The following is a 17,437-nucleotide window of genomic DNA, read 5'->3' as shown; positions in this document are numbered from 1 at the left end:
GAGTGACTAAACTGAACTGAAACATACAAACGGGTGCCTTTTCATCTTGCACGTTTTGCGGAATCTCTACGGGCTTTTTAAACGCTCTGTTCTGGACTTGTTTCTATCTAAATCAGAGTCTCATTTGCAGACACTATTTAAGATCCTCATCTCTCTGTCTGAATTTTTTTTTCAGGTGGCGCTAGTGATTTAAAACAAACAAACAAACAAACAAAAAAACTCGCCTGCCAATGCATGGGGCATAAGAGATGAGGGTCGATCCCTGGGTTGGGAAGATCCCCAGAAGGAGGGCATGGCAACCACTCCCCCTCTTTCCTGGAGAATTCCTTGGACAGAGGAGCTTGGCGGGCTACAGTCCATAGGGTCTCAAATAGTCGGATACGACTGAATGGACTTAACAGGCAACACACACACACTCTCAGTGGGGACCACAACATCTCACACTTCACTTTCGCTTTGTGGGCAGCTGCCTTTAGTGGCGCACCTCACAGCGCCCTCCATTCTCTAGCGCGCGGATGTCGCCGCAACACTCGCATCTCGCTGGTGGACTGGCCCAGACTCCTGCGCTGCGGTTTGAGCCCACAGCTGGCGCCCGAACCCGGCGCGCAGAGATGACGACATCAGCTCGCGGCTGCGGCGACTGCGAGAGACGGGGAGGGTTTCCGGGGCTACCGGCCTGACCGCCGAGAGCTGCTGTCATGGCGGCCACGCTATGGGCCTTCTTTTCCGTCCTCCTGCTGCTACTATCAAGGGATGCCCAGAGCTCGGACGTGTCTGGGTCTACCTCTGACGGGTCAGGAGGGAGTGGGGTCGGCATTGGAGATCGCTTCAAGATTGAGGGGCGTGCGGTTGTTCCTGGAGTGAAACCCCAGGACTGGATCTCGGCGGCCCGAGTGCTGGTAGACGGAGAAGAGCATGTCGGCTTTCTGAAGTGAGCATCCTGAGGGCAGCGTGAAAGCAACTGGGATGGAAGCTGGAAGGGGATTCTCCCTGGGGGCGCTAGGTGTCAAAACCGGACGACGTCGCTGTCCGAGGGTGAAAGGGCGAGCACCGTTAGAGGTCTGTGCCGGGGGTACCTTGTCAGGCAGTCTGACGTTTTCCCCTTCCCGATCCTGTGCCACAGAAATGAGGATGGCAGGTGCTCGTCCCAGGGCCAGAGTGGTAGAGTCAGTTATCTTCAACTCCCTTTTAGCCCTGGATGGGGACGACCACTTCTGGGCCCTGGGGACAGGTGGACCCCTTTATTTGTCTTTTGATGAATCTTTCCTTTGCATCTCATCTGGTTTCCCCGGAATTTGGCCTCTTTTTGCACTTCATTTCAGTCTTTTGGTAGCTTCATGTTGTGTAGAATGATGCTAAGCAAGTGGGAATTCTCAAAGCCCACAGGGCTTCTAGTGATGACACAGACTGGAGGCTAATGTTGCTACTTCTAAAATTAATGGGCCCTGAAGTCCCTAATCAAAGCACCTTTTTTGCCTGGAAGTGGGATTGTTGTTCTTTTTTACACTTGACGTTATCGAGGGATTTGCAACATCACTGTTGTCATTTATGTAAGACTCTACAGTGTTTATGCTCTTCTGTCTGGCAATGAGTAGAAATAGGATTTGAGCCTATATTTAAAAGACGTGGTGAATTTATTAGCACTGTAGTTCTGTGTCAGCTTGCTTTTCAGATGACTAGGTATAGTGTAATATGATATTTTAAATCTTTTCAATTGCTGCTTGGAAAGTGAAACTTTGAACTGAAAGTATTTGGTAAAGGAAGTGTTCCTCTGATGGGTTTGTATACTGACAAGTGGTATCTGAAAACAAGACAATTTAATTCTAAATCTGTTTTGTAAACATTCAGAGTCTCTGGGTGCCTTTGAATGAGAATTTCAAACTCAGATTAATAAATAATGAAGAGAAGCTTACTATCATTTTTAAAGTGCTGTTTATCATTAAAAATCTGGCATTAGGCCATTCTTGAAGTTTTACCCTAAAAAATGATCTTTTAATAATAAAACTCTCATTAAGCTGTAGAAAATTTGCCATGATTAACCATTTGATCTCTCTTCTGCCATATACAGTTTTTAAAATAAGCATTATTTTTATTGAAAATAATTTGTGCTTTGTTTATTGAAGAAAATATAAACAGAATAGAGATAGCAAGCCTTAACATTTTATTGTATCTTTTTGGAATTATATGACATTTTTAATACTAATATACAATATACAGTGCTTTATGACTTGATTTTTTTCATTTACTATTTTGTGAGCAGCTTCTGGTGCCCTTTCGTGTTCTTTCATTTATATATAGGAAGGTTGAGAATTAATATGAGGGGCTTATTGTGATAACCATTTTGGAAGAGGGATAGGATATTTGTCCTGTACCTGTTATACATAACTAGCATGCAATTTTGACTGTGTTTATGCTTGTTGGAGGTGACTTGAGACTTTACTAAATGAAGATTAGGGGAGTTTCAGCTGAAGACTGCACATGCCACTTCTTGCTCTCATCACTGTGTGTGTGAACTTAATTTATCTTGTCCTCTGTTTGGGGGCATTTAGATAGTTTTCAGCTTTTTGAAATTATGTGCTATGCTTTATGTAAGATTATATACTTAAGTTTTTTGAACTGTTTATTATGGAAAACTTCAGACATATGCTAAAGTAGAATAACTTAGGAACACATCACAGTTTACTGTTTGATTTCATTTCTGCTATCTGCCCCTCTTTACTTTCTTTCTGGAATATTTTAATGTGATCTTAAACATAATATAATTTCACTTGTAAAAACACTGTGATGTATCTCTGAAAGATAAGGGTTAAAAAAACCCCACAGTACCGTTATTTGTTTCACAAAATAAATAATAATAATGTAATTTAGTACCCAGTCCATTTTTATGTTTCCCCACTTACTTCAGAAATACTTTATTGTGCTTGTTCTTTCAAATCAAGAATCCAGCAAGGTCTGTGTATTGCAGAGTACATTTTAAAAACCAGGTTTTAAGTTTTCATTGTAAAATGTGTATGTTATCTTTTAAAGTAAACTGTTTACCCTAGGATGAAAAATATATTTGCTTTTAGTTTATGCCATTAGTTCTGCTATTATTTGTGTTGCACAGGAATTAATTGAATTCTCTTTTTTTCTGGACCTAGAAAAAAGTTTTGAAATTCATTCAGTTAGGGTCCCGTCAAGAAACTGAGTAATTAGAGTAATTCAAGGAAAGTTTAATGAAAGGATTAACCAGGGTAGTCATGGTGTAAGGAAACAATCAGATTAAGCAGTACTCCAAAGTTCACAACTTCAAGGCTATTGTCACCTCTAAGCCTGAATGGAGGCTAGGAAATAAAGGTTACTGGAATCTAGAAAAGAGGGAAGAACGGCCTAGAGAGGAACTGGGTCCCTTGCCAAAGCCAGTTAGGGGACCTTGCATGGAAAGAGCTGGGAGGAAAGTATACTAAGCTCGTTTTCTTCCCTTTCCTGCTACTGGGAGAAGAGAAGGGTGGAGAATGATCTAAGGGAAAATAGAAGACATCCAGTCCAGAATAAGTTAACTTGATGTTTATATTTTAACTCTGTTTCAGTTTAGTGTGTACTTTGAAATAGTGTGGAACTCTTACTTTTTAGTAAACGTGGTTGATGTGACAGAATCATTGCTTTAACTGAAAGAGCCTAATGATTTAAGGAACATTATTTTAACATTATTACGAGACTGGCAATTCTTTGATAAAGTCAGTCCTTTTAGAATCTTTGTTCTCCTGAATCATAAACTTTTTTCCCATCAGAATGGCAGTTTCTCATTAGCAAAACACATTAATTTTGGTCTGTGAACCTGAAATGACTAGTTCTGGATGGGGTAGTTTTCTTAGTCTAGAAGGTTTAGAAGAAATCAGTAAGGCAAAAGTGGATGGTTTTAACTCCCATTAGTTAGTTAAGTCGCTCAGTCGTGTCCGACTCTTTGTGACCCCGTGGACTGTAGCCCACCAGGCTCTTCCTTCCATGGGATTCTCCAGGCAAGAATACTGGAGTGTGTTGCTATTTCCTTCTCCAGGGGATCTTCTGACCCAGGGATCGAACCCAGGTCTCCCATATTAGAGGCAGACGCTTTAACCTCTGAGCCACCAGGGAAGCTTTAACTCCCATAAACATTTTAAACTTATACATAGCCCAAAAGAAGTAACCAAAATAGATGGGAACTATTTGTAACAAGTGAAACAAGCAGTATTTAATTACATTTTTTTTTTTTTGTAAAAAAGAAAAAAGAAAATACAAATTAAAACTAGGGAAAAAAGCCATTTTTAATTAAGAAATTATTGGAGGGGTTTGGCAGAATTGGAACCCCAATATTGTAGGAATAACATATTCATTCCCTTGAATGAAGACATGACTTTAGAGTTGGACCTGTACCCCTGTCACCTCTCATCTCTATCCTGCAGAAGGAATAGAAGTGCTTTCTGTGTCAGGGCTCTCTGTGGAACGGTCTGGGGCATTTTCATACCCATGCAGTGTAATTATGGAAGCTGAAATGTGGAACAACTCTCATCAGTTTGGGTTTGTTTTGTTTGGCTAAATACTGTGTCATTTTGGGGGGTATTGGTTTGGGAGTTAACTGATGATTTAAAGCAAAGGAATAAACTGTTGATCATAAATGACTAAATAATGATAATTTCATTTTTCCAGGACCGATGGGAGTTTTGTGGTTCATGATATACCTTCTGGATCTTACGTAGTGGAAGTTATTTCTCCAGCTTACAGGTTTGATCCTGTCCGAGTGGATATCACTTCAAAAGGCAAAATGAGGTGAGGACAGCTGATTTTATTTTTACCGAAGGCTAGGCTCCTGAATACCTCATTATATATTCCTATCAGAGTTTATAGTTAAGGTTGAAAGGTTTCTTGTTTAAACTGCAGGTATTCCTTAAAACATTTAAAGCATCCTTATATTGCCCACTCCAGTACTCTTGTCTGGAAAATCCCATAGACTGAGGAGCCTGGTAGGCTACAGTCAATGGGATCGCAGAGTCGGACACGACTGAGCGACTGACTTCACTTTCACTTTATATTGTTCTAATTTGAGCATTGATAATATTGTACAGTTGAACTGTCTCCTGCTCTGGCTTAATATTTAATTTAAAACTCCTGATATGACTATATAGAGAAGAGGTAAGATTACTTACTATAGGAGCAAAAGCACTGTGAAAGTTTTAATTGAAATGCAGTTATTAAAGTTGGAAATAATTTAACTTTTCTAAGTTGAAAATACTTATCATTTGTTTTTCATTGGGATATTTTGATAATTTCATGGAGATTATTTCAAAGTGAGGATCATAATGAGAAAAAGTACAGTATTAGAGGCCGGAGGACAGGAAAAAGTTTTAGAATTTCCAAGTAGATGAACGGGCTTCCCTGGTGGCTCAGATGGTAAAGCATCTGTCTGCAATGCGGGAGACCTGGGATCGATCCCTGGGTCGGGAAGACCCCCTGGAGAAGGAAATGGCAATCCACTCCAGCACTCTTGCCTGGAAAATCCCATGGACGGAGGAGCCTGATAGGCTACAGTCCATGGGGTCACAAATAGTCAGGCATGACTGAACGACTTCACTTTCACAAGTAGATGAACACATGCTTTGAAGTCGAGTGAAAACTTTGGACTAATTCAGGCTCTAATTCTGGAATACCACAGACCCCTTCCAACTTAGAATCAGTTGTGTAGGTGTCCACAGTGTTCAGATTCAGCCTTCTGCTGCTACAAGCCCAGTTGATTGTTGTTAGTCTCGGGCCAATAGCGCTGTCTTTGGTGTAATCTGACCAGGAGGTATAGGAAGCCGTTTTCTTTCTTTCTTGTTTGCTTTATTGAGCTGTAATTGACAAGTACCAAACAGTTTAAAATGGTAATATCTCTTCTTTGTTTGGGCTATCACAAAATTACTTCGTGTTGCTGTAATAAATCTTTCCAGGTAGCTCAGTGGTAAAGAATCTGCCCGCTGGTGCAGGAGACTCAGGAGTCTCGGCTTCAGTCCCCGGGTTGGGAAGATTCCCTGGAGAGGAAATGGCAACTCACTCCAGTATTCTTACCCTGGAAAATCCTATGGACAGAGGAGCCTAACGGGTTGCAGTCCACAGGGTTGCAAAGAGTCAGACACCACTGAGCAACTAAGCATGCATGCAGTAATTAAGAAGAAGTCATGCAAAGGCAAAAATAATTTGGGGGTTAGAGGAACGGTATTTTATTACCGACCTTTTCTTCACATGCCTAGCATATTTAGGTTGATTTGTGGAGACCTCAGATTGAGTTGATGTAAGAGAGGTGTTTGGTTTGTACCATAATATTTATATCTGAATTAACGTTTACTCCTAAAATGCTTTCCTTCTTCCTTTACTTTTTTTTGATTATTGAACATTTTTAAAGTATAATATGTAAATATGCTGTAATTAAAATAGTCAATCATATGTTGAGCTTTATATCATACATCCTTTATATCAGCTGTATATTAGTTCATTGATGTCAGCTCCCGATAATGGGTAGGGAGAGTTTTCTTTTTCCTCTTTTAGCATGTGTTGTGAGCACAGTTATTCTGTCTAATTTCAATTCTTAGTGTTATTATGAAACCAATAATGCTATGCTATTGGCATGCTATGCTATGAAACGCAATGCGATGAAAAATAATTATTCAGAAACAAATTACTTTCTCATATACTTTTGAAGTTAAATTGTTGTCTTAGAATATTCTACTTTGTCCAGATTCTAATATTACTTGCTGTTGGCTACTCAGAGCAAGGGTAAAACTTGAAAAATATCCTGCAAATATGTTTATAAATATTTTTGGGGTAATAAATGGATTGTTTCAAAGTAACTGAATCTCATTAGCTATTGACTTTCTCATGTCCTTTTAGAGGCATAAAATTTTTAAAATATTTATATATAAAACTAGTATGTTAATATCTAAACTGTAAAGAACATATCATGACTTTTTATATATTTTAGGATTGTAAGTGTGGACATGGAGGGGGGCTTGTAGATTTACCATATGCACTAAATATATAAGTGTGAGAGTCTTTTAAAAATACTGGGAATTCCCTGGGGTTCAGTAGTGGGGACTTTGCACTTTCATTGCAGTGAGCCTGGGTTCAACCCCTTGTTGGAGAATTAAACTACAAGCCGAGTGGCCAGACCAGACAAACAAAAAGCTGAATACTGGAGGGAATGAGAGTTGTTAAAATGGGATATTTGTTGATTAAAAACTGTAATTTATTTTTATTTATCCTTTTTGCTTTGAATTTTGAATAAAGCTGTTGGTCAGTTGCTGAGTCATGTCTGACTCTTTGCAGCCCCGTGGAATGTGGCACGGCACGTTTCCCTGTCCTTCACCATCTCCTGGAGTTTGCTCAAATTGATGTCCATTGAGTTAATGATGCCATCCGACTGTCTCATCCTCCGTTGCTCCCAACTCTTGCCTTCAGTTTTTCCCAGCATCAGGGTCTTTCCTAATGAGTCAGCTTTTCACATCAGATGGCCTAAGTATTGCAGCTTCAGCACCATTCCTTCCAATGAATATTCAGGGTTGATTTCCTTTAGGGTTGACTGATTTGATCTCCTTGCTGTCCAAGGAGTCTTCTCCAGCACCACAGTTTGAAAGCATCAATTCTTAGGAGTTCAGCCTTCCTTATGGTCCAGCTCTCACATCCATTTATGACTACTGCAAAAACCATAGCTTTGACTATATAGACCTTTGTCGGCAAAATGATGTCTCTGCTTTTTAATACGCTGTGTAGATTTGTAATAGCTTTTTTCCAAGGAGCAAGCATCTTTTCATTTTGTGGCTACAGTCACCATCCTCAGTGATTCTGGAGCCCAAGAAAATAAAATCTGCCACTGTTTCCATTTTTTCTCCATCTGTTTGCCATTAAGTGATGAGACCGGATGCCATGATCTTAGTTTTTTGAAGGTTGAGTTTTAAGCCAGCTTTTTCACTCTCCTCTTTCACCCTTATCAAGAGGCTCCATTAGAGTGGTATCGTCTGCATATCTGAGGTTGTTGATATTTCTCCGGGCAATCTTGATTCCTGCTTGTGCTTCATCCAGCCCATCATTTTGCATGATATTCTCTGCATATAAATTCAATAAGTAGGATGACATGCAGCCTTGATGTGTTCTTTTCCCAATTTGGAACCAGTCCCTTGTTCCATGTCCAGTTCTAACTGTTGCTCCTTGACCTGCATACAGTTTTCTCAGGAGGCAGGTCAGGTGACGTGGTATTCCCATCTATTTGAGAAGTTTCCACAGTTTGTTCTGATCCACACAGGCTTTTGTGTAGTCAGTGATGCAGAAGAAGATGTTTTTCTGGAACTCTCGTGCTTTCTCTATGATCGAATGGTTGTTGGCAATTTGATCTCTGGTTCCTCTGCCTTATCTAAATCCAGCTTGTACACCTGGAAGTTCTCGGTTCAGGTGCTATTGAAGCCTAGCTTGAAGGTTTTGAGCCTTATTAGCGTGTGAAATCGGAGAAGGCAATGGCAATCCACTCCAGTGTTCTTGCCTGGAGAATCCCAGGGACAGGGGAGCCTGGTAGGCTGCAGTCCATGGGGTCACTAAGAGTTGGACACAACCGAGTGACTTCACTTTCACTTTTCACTTTCATGCATTGGAGAAGGAAATGGCAACCCACTCCAGTGTTCTTGCCTGGAGAATCCCAGGGATAGGGGAGCCCGATGGGCTGCCACCGTCTGTGGGGTTGCACAGAGCCGGATATGACTGACGCGACTTAGCAGCAGCAGCAGCAGCGTGTGAAATCGGAGAAGGCAATGGCAACCCACTCCAGTGTTCTTGCCTGGAGAATCCCAGGGACGGGGGAGCCTGGTGGGCTGCCATCTATGGGGTCACACAGAGTCGGACACTACTGAAGCAACTTAGCAGCAGCAGCAGCAGCGTGTGAAATGAGTGCAGTTGTATGGTAGTTTGAACATTATTTGGCATTGCCTTTCTTTGGGATTGGAATGAAAACTGACCTTTTCCAGTCCTGTGACCACCCCACTGAGTTTTCCAAATTTGCTGGCATATTGAGTGCAGCACTTTCACAGCATCATCTTTTAGGATTTGAAAGAGCTCAACTGGGATTCTATCACCTCCACTAGCTTAGTTTGTAGCGATGCTTCCTAAGGCCCACTTGACTTTGCACTGCAGGATGTCTGGCTCTAGGTGCGTGACCACACCGTCATGGTCCATCATGGTTATCTGGGTCATGTAAGACCTTTTTTGTACAGTTCTGTGTATTCGTGCCACCTCTTCTTAATATCTTCTGCTTCTGATAGGTCCTTGCCGTTTCTGTCCTTTATTGTGCCCATCTTTGTATGAAATGTTCCCTTAGGTATCTCCAGTTTTCTTGGAGAGTCTTTCCCATTGTATTGTTTTTCTCTATTTCCTTGCATTGTTCTCTTAAGAAGACTTTCTTATCTCACCTTGCTATTCTCTGAAACTCTGCATTCAGTCGGGTGTATCTTTTCCTCTTTTGAATAAAGTAGTCTTGCTTGTTAGACATATTTTCCTAAAATACAAGGCTTTATTCGCCTTTTCACCTTGGATAAAGAGTACTACCTGCTTTAACTTTTGAGGACTGGTTGCGCAGTGGGATTCATATTTGCAGATTTATTCCTGATGATTGGATACTTGAAGCATAGCTTTAAAAAAAGGCCCTTATCAGTTTAATAATTGGGGGGTGGGCGACAGAATAGAGAACAAAGAAAGACTTATATAAGACACTGATATTCTTGACCAGTGTTTTGTAAGTGTATATGATAAATTAGTTTCAGATAAATGGAACTTCCATTTCTGACATTTTGGCCAAATGAAAAATTTTAGAAATGCTGGATAAAACATAATAAAAATTTCATTTTAAATGTATAACTCCCCCAAAAGTAAGGGAACTCCCCCAAAAGTAAGGGAACTCCCCAGAGAATAAACTGCTTTCCCACCTGGGGGATTTGTTACACTCTCATCGAAAGGCTTAGGTTTTATTATCAGTGTGTGGATGGAAGGCAGGCTTTGGGCATGCTAGGAATCAGTCAGACTAGAGACTTGGTTCCCGCCTCGGCCCTTGGCCTGAAATCCAAGAGATCAGATTCCCAACCTGGCCCTGGCTATTGGAGGAAAAAATCTATCCTGAAAATTGATAAGTCATACCCTCATTGAAATTTGGGGTATGCAATTATTACTTCCTGCATGAATCCAAAAAATTCCAGTCTGAAAAATTAATAAGATGGTCCCTGGTCATAATCCTGGACTCCTGGCACAGACAAGTGCATAACCTCTCTTGAGGCAGATACTCTCTGTCCACACCCACACATAAGTAAAGTCTACTTAGCTTATAAAAAATCCCCAAGAAAACAATGTCCATGGAGTTAGAAGATGAATCAGACCTCTGATAACTCTAATTTTGTTTATTTGTTTATTTATTTTTGGCTGTGCTGGCTTTTCTCTAGTTGCAGCAAACGGGCTACTCTCCAGCTGTGGTGTGAGGGCTTCTCAGTGCAGTGGATTCTCCTGTCGTGGAGCACCAGCTCTAGGGCTCAAGGGCTTCCTCAGCTGCGCCTCCTGGGCTCTAGAGCACAAGTTCAGTGGTTGTGGCACTCGGGCCGAGTTGCTGTATGGCACGTGGGATCTTCCCAGGTCAGGGACGGTACTCATGTCTCCTATATTGGCAGGTGGAGTCTTCACACTGAGCCACCAGGGAAGCCCTGAGAACTCTAGACAGTGTAACTATCAGATATAGACGATATAAAATGGCTTAAAGCAGATTTAAAATAAAATGCTTTAAACAAAAACGCTTATTGCCATAATACCAAAATAGACCATAGATAATACCAAATAGACCATATGAAAAAAAAACAACTTTTGCAATCAGTGTATGCTTTGGAATATAAAACTCAATGAATGTGCTGAGCAACTGACCAGAAGTTTGGTAAGTTGGAGGACAGATCAGATAAATTAGCCAGAAATCAATACAGATGAAGGAAAGGACTCTGAATGTGAGAGTTTAACAAGATGTGGAGTAAAGAATGAAAAAGGGCTACCCTGATGGCTCGGTGGTAAAGAATCCGCCTGCCAGTGCAGGAGACATGGGTTTGATCCCTCATCCAAGAACATCCCACATGCCATGGAGTGACTAAGCTCTTGCGCCACAGTTACTGAGCCTGTGCTCTAGAGCCCAGGAGCCGCAATTAATGAAGCCCTCCAGCCCTGGAGCCGGTGCTCCGCAATAAGAGAAGCCACTGTAATGAGAAGCCTGCTCAGCAGTGAAGACCCGGCACAGGCTCCCCACCCCCTCCGCCCCCGCCATAGAAGAATGAAATGGTCTAACACTTGTCTAATAGAAGCTCCAAAAGGAAACGATAAGAGGAAATGGGGGAAGCAATTTTTAAAAAGTACACTGAAATATGTGTGGACATGGGTGATTAAAATTCATAGCATGTCTGGTAAAAATGTAATGTTACCACCTATGGTACTGTTGCAGGACTTTCTTGAATCATGTTTTTCCTGCAAAATACCCTTGGCAATTAGGTATACCCCAGAAGGCACTGGCGCCCCACTCCAGTACTCTTGCCTGGAAAATGCCGTGGACGGAGGAGCCTGGTAGGCTGCAGTCCATGGGGTCGCTAAGAGTCGGACACGACTGAGCGACTTCACTTTGACTTTTCACTTTCATGCATTGGAGAAGGAAATGGCAACCCACTCCAGTGTTCTTGCCTGGGGAATCCCAGGGACGGGGGAGCCTGGGGAACTGCCGTCTATGGGGTCGCACAGAGTCGGACACGACTGAAACGACTTAGCAGCAGCAGCAGAAGCAGCATAATGCATATCTCAGACAATCAAAAATTCTAACATTTTTAGATATTTATAGCAAAATAAGTTTATTATTAAATAAAATCAAAGAGCCTTTAGAGCTGGAAGAATTCCAGAAGAACTTCTGGTATAACCAGAAACATTAAGAACTTAAAACTTGTAAGCCTAGGTATTAACAGATCTATAACTAGAAACTAGGTCTCTTGATTCCAAATCTAGTGTCTTCTGTACATTTTGCTAAGTATTTTAGACATATAGATGCAGCTACTTTGATCGGATTTTCAAGATCAAAAATTTAAATGCCAAAGCATTCTGGAAAAAGCTAAAGGTAATTAAGGCATTGCTAATATATTATAAGCAGTTCTTTTAACTAGTAATGCTTGTAATAGGATTACTGATGCTTTTTTCATGTTGCTTTATCAGAGCGAGATACGTGAATTACATCAAAACATCAGAAGTGGTCAGACTGCCCTATCCTCTCCAAATGAAATCTTCAGGCCCACCTTCTTACTTTATTAAAAGGGAGTCTTGGGGCTGGACAGACTTTCTGATGAACCCAATGGTATGTATCAGGCTATAATAAAGCACCTTTACTAATCTCTAATTTGCTTATAGTCAGTTGAAAAACTAACCCTGTGATAGGAAAGCTGGGATCAAATTGTTGGATGAAAGGATTATTGTGACTAGTTTATGAATTTCAAGAAAATAATAGCTTTGGGAATACATAATGAAAAAAATAGTATTAAGAATGGCATGGTAGATTTGACATAGAAATGTGCAGCAGAAATTAGATAAATATTTATGTTTAAAATGCACATAGAATGAGTATGTGGTAAGTCTCCATGGGGTTGCAGAGTGTCAGATCCAACTGAGCAACTAAACACACACAGTCATGTGATAAGTCACACGTGTAATAAGTCATGTGATAAGTCACATGTGTGGTAAGTCACACATGGAGTTAGCTCTCCTTCCTACTACCTGCATATTAGACCATTGATGAATGTGCCATCACTTAATAAATTGCCCTCTTGATGGGACACATACTTTTTTTTCTCTCTCTTTCTTTTGAATATGGAATGAACAGAAAAGTTATTCTGTGGTATTCTAAGTACTTGGTATTTTCCTGAAATGATATTATGGTATCCACTAATATAAAATTCTAATAGCATAATTCTTCAGAAAAAAGTTAACTTTTTTTTCCTTTGCTGTTTTTTGAAACTTGAATTATTACCTGAGAATTATGTAAGTGTTAATCATATTTCTTGATGGTAGCTATTTAGATCACAAGTAGGGATATTTCAGGCTGTACATCCTTTGAGAGGAATAAATCAGTACCTGGAATCTGCAGTTAGGCCTGAAGAAGCAGGAGGGTAGAGTGGATGGACGAAATCAATAGTGAGACTCCAAAGCTAATTGAGAAATATATTTCATGTTCTCATTTCTGAAATTTCCATGGGGACGTATGCAGTGCGAGAAGATCCTAGGTCATTTTGTAAAACTTGTCTGCTATAGTAGTTGCCTAGTAGTATATTGTACGTTAGAAGGGGGATATTTTGTTTTCTCCAAAAGCCGCAAGTCGTCTGGAAAAAGCTCAGCTGGTCATCACAATCACCAATCTCAGTGGCAGACTGCAGTTTGAAGAAAATGAACAAATAGTTCTGTTTGCAAACTGTTTGTGTTAAATAAAACTCTGAACTCTGCAAAATGATAGGTAGCACAGATATGAAGTGAGGTGTCTGTATAAAGTCCACACAAACTTATAGATAAAGATCTTATATTACAACAGTGGACCTTGCTGTCAGCAGGGCTCATTCAATAGAATTGAAGTGGTGACTGCTAGTTTTATTCCATTTACAGTATTTAATTCCATCATTGGTTGTTAAGTTCAGATTTTGTACCTCAGTTAAGTGGGAAAAACATTTTCTGAATTTTTTTTCTTTCACAGGTTATGATGATGGTTCTTCCGTTATTGATATTTGTGCTTCTGCCTAAAGTGGTCAACACAAGTGATCCTGACATGAGGCGGGTAAGATGATTGAACCATGTTCTGATGCCTGGTCATCCATTGTGGCTGAATGGCTTGCATTTGTCCAGCTTTATCCTAATTCCCAAGCCAAATTCATCTACAGGTTGTGTTGATACAGTATTATATGTTTCTGGTATTTAATTGTTTCCATTGGACCAGATAAATTCAGTTGGATCTGTCTGATAAAAGCCTGGATCTCTTCATATAGTTAAGACATTCTATTTAGTACTTGCTTCTTTGTGCCTCACTTGTTAAATAGTTGAAATGCATAATGATTCTGGTATACCTAATCTAAATATTTCACTAAATGGTAGCTTCTTATAATCTACCTTTATTTTATAAAGTTCTTCAGAGTATATACCTTTAGCTTATATGTTCAGATACACAAAAGAAATTTGGATAAACCACAGGAGAAAAATAGAATAGTGGTTTTCAAACTCTACCACAAGATCATACTGTTTGGTGAGGGGGCTAGGAGTTGCCAAGGAAGATGCTTCAAATTTAGTGCCACCGTCTCGTCTCTTTAAAATATTGGCTTCTGTATAAAATCTTCAGAATTGAAAACAAAAATTATCTATTCTTCACCCCAAATCATCAACATACATCTCCTGAATTCCAAGTTTTTCTGTTGTATTTAATATACTGGTGTATTTACACCTATTGATTACTGAATAAATGTTTATTATCAGTTTTTAGGCTCTGGATACAGGGGATACAAAGATGGGTTATATGTCATCTCTGTTGTCAACAAGCTCAGTTAAATATAGGAAATAGAATGGATTTATAAAGCACTCTTCTTTCCAGCAGAGGATTGTGCGTGTGTTTTAAATGGAAAAAATAAGCTATCCATAAATAAAAATGTCTGCTGAGGTACTAGCTGATTAAGTTCTGTAAAGGCATATATCCCATGCTGGATTGGCAAAAAAAAAAACTTCATGAAAGAAGAACGCTTTATGATGTTTCAGAATGTTTTATTGCTAAGTTTTGGCATCTTTGCCTCAGTGTTGGTCGGAAAGTGTACCTCCTGTATCCTTGTATCTGTTAAGGCAGTTAACTCTCTGTGGTATCAACAGAAGGAAGCATTAGAAGTCACACTGGGTTAAAAATTCATTTCTTGCAAAATGCTTTTCACATAGTATGCAGTATAAAAAGTTGTTCATTCAAGAGCTTCAGAATTGAACAGATTCAAAAATAGAGTTGGTATATTTTTGCAGAGATTCAAAACCTGTTACCATATACATTTAATTCTTGATTACTGGGGATGTTAATATATCTCATATATATTTGTAATGTTTCTTTTCCTGGCCTTATTTAAAGCATTTTCTCCTTGAAAACTCATCTATAAATTCTACCTTTGGGGAGAAAGCGCTAGCTAATAATTGAATTAAAAACTCAATTTTAAATGATAGATAATGGGGTATTTCTTTTTTTTTTTTCATGTCTGAACCAATACAATTATGAGTTCACTTTTGTAATGTCACATGAAATTCAAATGAAGCAGACATTAATATTGCCAAAGTGGAACAGTACTTTAGAGATTGTTGGCCCAGTAACCGGTAGGATAGAAACCTCAGAATAAAAGTGCTATTTCCTTAGGTCCTGCCAGTGATGGTAACATTTTAACATTTGTGTTGCTTGCTTTAGATGCTGTAACTGAGGTCACTCAAGTCATACAGTGTTCATAGATTTACTAAGGCCCTTAGGAATCAAGTCTTGGAAATACTATAGTTATCTTCAAACTTTTCTGATAGCTTGATGCATAGTTAAAGATTTCTAGTTAAGTGCATCTAGAAGAAGCATGAGTTTAAAAATACTTGTTAAAACAAAGTATTTTAATCAGAAAACAAAATAAGGTGGCAGGAATATAATCACAGTATGTCCATTATCAGAGAAAATCCCCTTTACAAAAACACAAATGGAATCAAACCCCAGGCAACACTTTTGAGCATTTACTGAGGATCAGAGTGCTGAGTGATCCAAGGGGGGCATGAAGCATGGTTTCGAAATGCTGTTGGGTGTGACATTACGTCATTGCTCAGAACCAGTACCTCTTTAGTTTCTCTCCTCCTTCCTTAATGGAAGTATTAGTTGCTGGATGACCTGAAGGATCTCTGTGCCTTTCATAGCGATGTGCTTTGTCTTCCCACAGGAGATGGAGCAGTCAATGAATATGCTGAATTCCAACCACGAACTGCCTGATGTTTCTGAGTTCATGACAAGACTCTTCTCTTCAAAGTCATCTGGCAAATCTAGCAGTGGCAGCAGTAAAACAGGCAAAAGTGGGGCTGGCAAAAGGAGGTAGTCGGGCAGGCCAGAGACGGCATTTGCACAGACACAGTAACACTGGGTGGCATCCATGTCCCGAGGAAAAAGCGTGTGAAGCAACTACTGTAAACCTGAGTCACCCTTAGAGTCGGTCTCTTATAACTGTTATGCGTGATAACTCTTTAGCACGTGTTTTGTATTTGGTACACAAGGACACCCAGCTTTCATCCTTTGTCTGTTTGGGGTCAATATTGATGTCACTGAATTAATTACAGTGTCCTATAGAAAATGACATTAATAAATTATATGAAGTATGATACATTATGTATATTAAAATAAGTCTTAATCCAGAGATAAAGTTATCTTGTCATTTTTTTTTCACTTTAATGTTTCCTTTATTCCTTACAATTTTCTTCTGTCTCTCATTATCTGAGGCTTGAACTTAACCTTTCCTGTTTAAAAAGGGTGCTTGGTGTTTTTAGAACAGCATGCACCATGGGTTTCTGTGTAACTAGACCGTTTAAAATTCTTAGTCCTGCCCTGTGGTTTTAACATTCCCTGATATTTGAAGTAGAACCACATGTTCCTGATGTAGTTTTAACTTTCATTATTACAAGCTGGTTTCAGAGTGTGGATGTATGAATTAGAGTGGATGTTATCAATCTTTAAATTCTGGTTACCATCTGTGGTTTCATTTTACAATTATTGAACATCAGCTCTATACTGTGATTCAGGGTAAGATAGAGAGATGGATAATACCCAGTGCCTGTCTTCAATAGAGCTTATTATGTATGGAGTGCAACACAAATAATAACAGAGAGTGAGTGGCCAGGGGAAAGAAGCGCAGGAGTAGGAGAGCCTTATAGAGTCTGAGGATGGAAAATCAACCTCACAGCTCCATGTTGTCATGTTGGTAGTACAGCAGAGGTCCTTACAAATCCTCTCATCTTCCCCATTATTGATTCTCAGAGGTATTGGAATATAAGTTACTACTTTGCAGTTAGGAGTATCTCAAAGCCTTTTTATTTTGATAAGTTTTGGCAACTTTTCTTTTGGATTGTTTTAATTTAAAGAACTCTGATGTCACAGTATTGCTTCTAGTAGGGCTCCTATCTTCTCCTGTTGAAGAATCCCCCTGATGCTTTCTTAGGATTATTACGTTTTTAAAAAAAGGATTGGTTCTAAACTCTTATTTTCCTTCTTATAATAGGTACCATTGTTCATTAAAAATTTTTTTTTAATTTATTCTTTATTTATTTTGACTATGCTGGGTCTTTGTTGGCCATTGTTCATTTTGAAATGAGGTATTTGAGTTTTCTTTAAAAA

The 17,437-nt window shown here is 39.5% G+C and overlaps 1 protein-coding gene across 1 annotated transcript; it reads left to right on the top strand.

Annotated features, from left to right (window-relative positions):
- Window positions 611-16,469, top strand: EMC7 (ER membrane protein complex subunit 7). Its single transcript, XM_005685453.3, has 5 exons — window positions 611-931; window positions 4,666-4,785; window positions 12,244-12,382; window positions 13,766-13,846; window positions 15,996-16,469. Exons 1-5 carry the CDS (start codon window positions 699-701, stop codon window positions 16,146-16,148), a joined length of 726 nt encoding a protein of 241 aa, XP_005685510.1. The 5' UTR covers window positions 611-698; the 3' UTR covers window positions 16,149-16,469.

This window comes from Capra hircus, chromosome 10 (genome assembly GCF_001704415.2).
Source record: "Capra hircus breed San Clemente chromosome 10, ASM170441v1, whole genome shotgun sequence".
Lineage (NCBI taxonomy): Eukaryota > Metazoa > Chordata > Mammalia > Artiodactyla > Bovidae > Capra > Capra hircus.
Note: the sequence above shows the minus strand (reverse complement) of the source record. Positions and strands in the feature narration are given on the sequence as shown.

Coding starts and splice junctions, on each gene's coding strand:
- EMC7 (XM_005685453.3), top strand. CDS start 699: ATGGCGGCCACGCTATGGGCCTTCTTTTCCGTCCTCCTGCTGCTACTA. Junction 932..4,665: donor GAGCATGTCGGCTTTCTGAA/GTGAGCATCCTG, acceptor TCATTTTTCCAG/GACCGATGGGAGTTTTGTGG. Junction 12,383..13,765: donor ACTTTCTGATGAACCCAATG/GTATGTATCAGG, acceptor TTTCTTTCACAG/GTTATGATGATGGTTCTTCC.